The following is a 7786-nucleotide window of genomic DNA, read 5'->3' on the forward strand; positions in this document are numbered from 1 at the left end:
CATAACATAAAATAAGGAACTCAAGATAATGGAGACAGTATAGGCTCAAAGACTTTTAGTCTAGAAGAGTTTCAATTCTGACTCAGGCTTTGCCATTTGCCATTTACTAGGTTCATGACCATACACAAGTTACTGATAACTAACAGCTTTAACTTCCTTATCTGTTAAAAGAGGATAATAACTACCTAAAAGGAAGATGAGGATTATGTAAGACAGGCATGTAAGCTCCTGACATGTCATTAGTATTCAATGAATATTAGTTCCTTTTATCCTCTCCTACTCCATTCCTCATTCCCATTAAAACCCTTCAAATATTTGAAAACAGCAATTCTTCCTCCCCTAAGCCTTTTCAATCCAGACTTGAACATAATTAGTTTCCTTGAACCATTTCTCATGAGACTGGCTCCTGAACCCTGGTCAGGGAGATATATTACTTACTCTACTTAAAACACTCCAGTGTCAGAGTTCCCATCATGGCTCAGCAGAAACAAATTGGACTAGTATCCATGAGGACACAGGTTCAATCCCTGGCCTCACTCAGTGGGTTAAGGATCCGCCATTGCCATGAGCTGCAGTGTAGGTCAAAGTCATGGCTTGGATCCGGTGTTGCTGTGGCTGTGGTGTAGGCCAGCAGCTACAGCTCTGATTCGAACCCTAGCTTGGGAACCTCCATAATTCCACAGATGTGCCCCCCACCTCAAAAAAAAAAAAAAAACACTCCAGTCCATGGCATAGTGTCTGAGAAATAGTTGGTACTCAGGGCATGTTGACTGATCAGAATTAAGATGACCAGGAATTCCAGTCGTGGTGCAACGGAAACGAATCTGACTAGTATCCATGAGGATGCGGGTGCAATCCCTGGCCTCACTCAGTGGATCAGGAATCTGGCGTTGGCATGAGCTGTGGTATAGGTTGAAGACGTGGCTCAGATCCTGCATGGCTGTGGCTGTGGTGTAGGCTGGCAGCTATAGCTCTAATTTGACCCCTAGCCTGGGAATCTCCATATACTGTGGGTACAGACCTAAAAAAAAACATTTTAAAAACAGAATGAAGATGACCTTCCCATGCCAATCCCAATTCTCAGTAGAAGTCTTCTCCTTTTAGGGGAATGCTCAGAAATATTGTTTATAGGCAGAAAACATCAACACGGATTTTTCACCCCATCATTCAGCTCCCTTATACTTGCCTTGTTTATCAGGAAGTTCAGAACAAAGTTTTGCTCAATATCAATACTTGCCTTAATCTCAGTCTTCTCATATCATTATCCCCATTCCCACCCCTCCATTATCTTGATCTTTGTCTTTTACATTGGTTTACATGGATCTATTTCTAAAATCCTTTGCCAGCTTACCATCTTAGGCTCTTTCCTACTTCTCCTCAGCTTAATGTCTCCCTCTCCCCTTTACAGAAAGAGCATGGTATGGTAATATAAATGCTCATTTCTTTTTCTTTTTTTTGTCTTTCTGTCTTTTTTTTTTTTTTTTAGGGCCTCACTCGCGGCATATGGAGGTTCCCAGGCTAGGGGTTGAATTGCAGCTGTAGCCGCCAGCCTACACCACAGCCACAGCAACTCGGGATCTGAGCCATGTCTGTGACCTACACCACAGCTCAGAGCAATGCTGGATCCTTAACCCACTGAGCAAGGCCAGGGATCAAACCTGCAACCTCATGGTTCCTAGTTGGATTCATCAACCACGGAGCCAAGACGGGAATTCCCAAAGCTCATTTCTAAGCTCCTTGAATTACAAAAGTGCCTTTAAAGAGTAGATATAAATCACATTTCAAAAATAGCACAGCTTAGGTAAGCAAAGTTCTGCACACTCAGCCAGAAATCTTTTTTTTTTTTTTTCCTAATTTTGCCTTTGGGTAAGAAGAACAGAGCATTAAAACACTCCAATCAACTGTTATCTCCACTTCTGTCACATGGCTAAATGGCGCCTCTATTTTTAAACACATGATTGATACCCATCTGTCCAGGTTGGGTCAAATACAGTCCATCCTGTGGGCAGAGAGAGGAATCAGATGACTTCTAAGGTCCCTGCCAGCCCTATGATTTGTCAAACAGAAATGTAATTGTGTCCTTAGATTAAAAAGAAAGTCAACACCACCCCAAAGATTCCTGAAAACTATAAACTGCAAAAGTCAGCAAATGAAACAAGACACCGCTTCCCCGTCTTTGAATGAATCTGAAACCAATACTTAACTGAAGCTGCCTAAAGAAGGAAATAAAATAAGACAAGCCGAGAGCAGAGAAGGAGAGGAGACTGGGTTTGGCGGTGATGAATCAGGGCATCAGACCAGAGGGTGTCTCCTTCCTAAGTGTGCAATTAGAGACCCAATAAAAGGTTTCAGTGCCTTCTGTCAGCGCACAGCCCGCTGCCCACATTCCACTTGCTCTCACTCGTGAACAAGGTAAGTCTCATGGACTATCTTCTTGAGCACACTTTGGAACTCGGCTGCTGCTTTGCTTATGTGTGAGATTGTATAAGGATTTCCGAAGAAACACACTCTAAGTCTAGATTGGCCCCTATTAATGCTACTAGACATGGAGCTCCAGCCACCCAAATGCATTCCTTGCTTCGGGAACTTTGTTGATCATTTTCTTTTTTAAAAAAAATAGAAACTGTATTACATAGGCATGAATACTATTTAATAAGACACTGGAGTCAGACCTATATTAAAATGAAAATATAAAGTCACTTAAATAATGGGCAATAATTGAGGGCTTGAGACTCTTTTGCCATTCACTTTACAGCACCATGTTTTCATGGTAAAACAAAAAACAAACAAACAAACAAAAAAACATGCTTCTTGGCCTGGAGGTTGATTTTCTTGGTGTTACTTCTCTCTCCTTTGGAAGCTTTCCAAACTTAAAAGTTATACTTTCCTATACAAAGGAGCTAGACTGGGCCAAGGTGGAAGGAAACCATTCTCAAATGATGCTGAAAGGATTAGTCCCACTCTCTTGGCTTCATTTGTGCATTTTAATACTTACATTTGAGGGTTTCTTCCACTCTCCTTTAGCAATAAAGCTTCTTCTGAACACATAGGTGTTCCTATTTTCTGCACGGTGGGGAGAAGTATCTCTTCCTATAGCTATCTGTGCTACATCTGATCTCACCACATTATCTAGTACAAAAGTAAATCATCCCTGAAGTTAAGATAGACTATTTTAAGATAAAGAATAGAGTAGATGATGCCAGAGGAGTGGGGGTGGGGAGACAGAAGGAAGGCCAATCTTGGTTATCTCCTCCCTGAAGAACCCAAGCTAGGAAATGTGCTTTGTTTGTTTTTTGTCATAGCCTCCTGACTCTGAAAAGATGCCTCGGCTCCTGAGAGATGTGCTCTGTGTCATCGAGACCTTCCACAAGTATGCCAGGGGGAATGGTGATGAGGCAGTTCTGACCTGCAGAGAGTTGAAACAGCTTATCCAGGGCGAGTTTGGGGAAAATCTTCAGGTGAGGCGCTTGCAGAACTGTGGAAATTCTTCTCCACTTGCCCTTTTTCCAGACTCCAATCAAGATGGACACAAGTGATCCCTCCTTGTTTTACATCTGGTTATCAGGTCTCAGCACGCGCTGACTTTTGAACAACTTTTGTTCAGTCTCAGCTCCCTACTCTGTGCAATTGGTTAGTCACTCTTCTAGGAAAAAATGAGGTTTTCCTTACTGGGACTACTGCTTCAGCCAAGTAGGCTTCCAAGAGGAGCCATGAGCCAGGATGCATCTAAAATACAACTCACCAGGTCCCATTGTGGCTCAGTGGGTTATGAACACAGCTAGCTCTCTGATGCAAAAATGATAACCAGAATCAACAAATTCTTACCATTGGGGAAATTTCACCAATTCATGAGGAATAAGGTCAAAAAAAAAAAAAAAAGAGGATTCTTGAAAGACATGCAGACACTCAGGGCATTTGACCATATTTAAATAGTCTGATTTCTCACTGTGTTTTCATGCAGCCTCCTGTCATCCATGCTATAGACAGAGACTTGAATCTTCAGGATATCGACAGCAATGACACCATCAGTTTTGATGAATTTGTTCTTGCAATCTTCAGTCTGTTGAACTTCTGTTATCTTGACATACAATCATCACTAAACTCAGAACCAAGACAAGTGTCTACACTAGGGGAGAAGCCAGATGATATGGATCTTCAAGTAACCAGTGTAACTGGCCAGCAGAAAGAGGGACTTTCACCAACTCAAAAAAAAGTTGTGATTCCTTCAGTAATGGCATCATCACCTCAGCTTGGCCCTAAAGAAGGGGGAGCAGTTGAATATAATAGGGTGGACCCACAGGGAGATACTACAACTCACAAACTGCCAATAAAAGCATCTGAGCACAGTGACCCTAAGGACCAACACCTGGAAGGAGGTGAACAGAGCCAGGAAGTGGCCCAAGATGTACTGTCAAGAGGAAACAGTGGGGCCCAACTTGAGACAAAGAAGCCAACAGGATCAGCACAGAACAGCAGTCTCATAAAGCGGGAGGGGCAGGATAAAGAGATTCTCAGGGAGGGAGATAAGCCAGTCAGGGAGCAAAGTGACACTAAGACAAGAGAAGAGTTCAGAGAACAGGAAGGGAAATTGGAAACCCAAAATCATCCACTGGAAGAAACAAGAGAGAGGCCATCTAAAGATCAGGAAGTCGCAGGAGAGAAGGGTGGTAAGGACCACTCTAAAACACAAGAACTGCCACTGCAAAGAAAAGATGAGCCCCACTCAGACTATGTTGACCTGTCAGAACAAGCTGCTGCCCAGAAACCATTTCAGACACAGAAATCTACTGATCCTGAGGATGACAGTGGAACAGCTGAGAGTCAAGAACCAGAAGAGGATGCTAGTAGGATGCTACCTGAGACAAAGAATTTAGCTGAACCTGAGGATGATGGTAGAACATCCGAGACCCAAGAACCACCAGTACAAGAAAAAGAATATGAAAAAAAGGACATGCCACTCCAAGGTGACAGCAGAAATGTTTCAGAAACACCCACTGTTAGAGCTGAAAGGAAAGAGCTAAGAGGCCCTGAGGTCCATCAAACAGCAGGGCAGAAAGAAAGTGAGAGAAGAACTCAGTCACCAGTGCTGAATGGCCAAACAGAGGATGGGAAGTACTGGGAGCTCCAGGAATCATCATCAAAAGAAAAGAATGCTGAAGAAGATTCTAAGACACAAGAGTTAAGCTCAGAAGGAGGAGATCAGAAACATTCTGAAATTGAAGGAGCAATCAGCCCAGAAGAAGAGGCAAGACACGCTGAAGAAAGCACAGTAGAAGCACTTGAGAGCAGCAAAAATGCCTCTGCAACAGAAGGGATACCAGGAGCAAGAGAAAGAACACAGGAGTTGACACCACTTGGGAAACAGTCTGGAGAAAAAAATAAGAGGGTGGCCAAGACTCATTACAAGCCAGTCAAGGAGAATGATTGCTACCAAGGGGAGGATCCTGAGCCAAAAGTCACACAGAATGGTGAGGGGTCTTCTGAAACCCCCAGCAGCCTGACTCCAGAGAGTGGTGAGAGCAGCTTAGAGACAAGTGACCTGCCTGTACAAGGGGATTCCCAGAGTCAAAAAGATCCACCCGGAGCATCCGAGCAAGGAAGTCACAATAATAACCCAGACACCCAGAAACAGGTAGCACTAGGTGAGAAAAACAGATCTCAGGAGGCAGTAGTGCTGGCAGTCAGAGAGGATGAGCAGCTCACCCAGGAACAGGTGTGGCCTGTTGGAGAAGAGCACAAGAGCCAGGGCTCAGGGACCAAAGGCCCAGGTCCAGCTGTGGAGCCCGACGGACACCCAGATAACAACGAAAAGACCCTGGAGACAGAGTTCCCAGATGCCCTGAATGCAGGCTTTGCTGACCAGCTTCCTGTAAGGCAGCTTTCTTCAGAGAAAGACAGCAGAAAAGAGCCAAAGGTCCAGGGCTCAAGTACCAAAGAAGAGGAAGACGGAGCACCAGAGGCCCTAGTTAAAAATCTGGATGAGTATAGTTCAGTCTCCCCAAAGGAACCTGCAGTGCTGGAGGGGAACGAATGCCCTCAAGAGCTTCTTCTAGCCAAGAACGTGCATGATTCTTCAGTCCCTAAATCAGGGCTTAAAGAGAGGATGCAGAGGGACCAAGAGCTCTATTCTGTGGAGAGGGTTGCAGTTCATTCTAGTGCACTGTACAAGTACCTGCAAGAGAAGATACTGCAGCAAATAGACATAACCCAAAAGAAGCATCGAGATCAAGCTCAGACAACCAGTGTATCAAGCCCAGAGCTCCGCAATGACCAGATCAGTGCATTCCTCACCAATGAAATCTCAGATTGTCCTGCCTTTTTCACTGGCAGCCAAGCACTGCAACAGTGCACCAGGGAGCTTCTGCTTGATGAGGATCCTGCCGATGCACAGCTAACAGCAGCTCCCCAGGCCCTGGAAGATAAGCAGAGTCACCCTCAGAGAGAGGAACTAGAACCACAAAGAGAAATAAGCACCCCAAAGCAATGAATCATTGTTATTATCCCAGGAGAAGTTCCAAGGAACTTCATACATCTGAACATGCCCCAGACTTCTCCCTTCCCAATCACCCTCAACACTTACTCTCACACATTCAGATGAAGATTAATAAACCTTTAAATTCCCTGCCTAAATTCCTACAGGAGCAAATAATAAAGTATTCAGCAGCAGGAGCCACCACCAAAGAAATGTCAAAACAAACATCCTACCATATGATGCTACTTCCATGTGCCAAAATGGACTTTCTCATGAGACCATTTATCACAATTTACTTGTCACTAAAAATTAGAAAAATCCTGTCCAAATCTTTAACAGATGACAAATTCTTCAATTGATTCATTGGCTTTTTATAAAGTGACAATAGAAAGTATAAAACTCTGGGAGTTCCGGATGTGGCACAGCAGAAACGAATCTGACTAGTATCCATGAGGATATGGGTTTTATCCCTGGCCTTACTCAGTGGGTTAAAGGATCCAGGGTTACCGCAATCTGCAGTGTAGGTCACAGACAAGGCTTGGATCCCGCATTGCGGTGGCTGTGGAGCTACAGCTCTGATTCGACTGCCAGCCTGGGAACTTCCATATGCCGCGGGTGCAGACCTAAAAAAAAAAAGAAGATTCTGCAATACTATCTTACAATCATAAAATATCTTAAATTCATAGATGTGGATTATCGTGTTTCATGGCATTTCCTACACAGATTTCAAGCTTATCATAAAATTTTATCCCTCAAAATACTCTGTTATCACCATAACTTAAAACAATTATGATTTTCTAGCACCCAATTAAAGTAGATGAATGACTCTGCTCCTCTCTAGATGCAACTAAATCTATGCCATTAGATTCATTCATTCATCTATTCATTCAACAAATTTTCATTAATTCCCACTACTTAACACATCCCCATCATAGTTTCTGGCTCAAATAAGCAATCAGAATAATTACGGAGGAGAGAAAGAATACAAAAAATACATAAAGTATGCGTGATTCTATAAGAAGCTCTTGTAACCAGACATCCACTGAGTCTACAAAATGCTTATCTATATGGTTTGCTGGGAGCATTGTATTAAAATTAACAATTACTGAGCAATACCTTTTGTTCGTTCATTTTTTTCTTTCATTCTCCATCTACTGATTAGAAACAAAAACAATCTTAGTAATTTGTGTTTTTTAAAGTGACTAATTAAAGGACGATGATCACAGAGCTTAGCAATGGCCTAGGAAAAGAATAAAATCATTATCACATAATGTTTCCTGCAGCCAAAATACTCCATCTCCATTGCATTCTGCC

At 43.1% G+C, this 7786-nt stretch overlaps 1 protein-coding gene and 1 long non-coding RNA gene across 3 annotated transcripts in view; one reads left to right on the forward strand and one right to left on the reverse strand.

The window, feature by feature from the left end:
• Positions 1-6412, reverse strand: part of LOC106510155 — a 52980-nt gene extending 46568 nt beyond the window's left edge. Inside the window, exon 1 of the long non-coding RNA XR_002343436.1 lies at positions 6292-6412. This is a non-coding gene — a long non-coding RNA (uncharacterized LOC106510155). The remainder of the gene's footprint in view (positions 1-6291) is intronic.
• Positions 1667-6960, forward strand: TCHHL1 (trichohyalin like 1). Of its 2 annotated transcripts, XM_003355189.3 has the most exons (3): positions 1667-2412; positions 3303-3458; positions 3962-6960. In XM_003355189.3, the coding sequence occupies exons 2-3, from the start codon at positions 3321-3323 to the stop codon at positions 6485-6487; spliced, it is 2664 nt and encodes an 887-aa protein (XP_003355237.1). In that variant the 5' UTR covers positions 1667-2412; positions 3303-3320; the 3' UTR covers positions 6488-6960. The 2 variants fall into 2 exon arrangements, with proteins under 2 accessions (XP_003355237.1, XP_020945497.1); XM_021089838.1 differs by having other exon boundaries at positions 1667-3458.

Source organism: Sus scrofa, chromosome 4 (genome assembly GCF_000003025.6).
Source record: "Sus scrofa isolate TJ Tabasco breed Duroc chromosome 4, Sscrofa11.1, whole genome shotgun sequence".
Taxonomy (NCBI): Eukaryota; Metazoa; Chordata; class Mammalia; order Artiodactyla; family Suidae; genus Sus; species Sus scrofa.

Bases quoted from the DNA above. Each gene is read 5' to 3' on its own strand.
- TCHHL1 (XM_021089838.1), top strand. From the start codon at position 3,321: ATGCCTCGGCTCCTGAGAGATGTGCTCTGTGTCATCGAGACCTTCCAC. The intron at 3,459-3,961 runs GTGAGGCGCTTG...GTTTTCATGCAG, and splicing joins AGTTTGGGGAAAATCTTCAG to CCTCCTGTCATCCATGCTAT.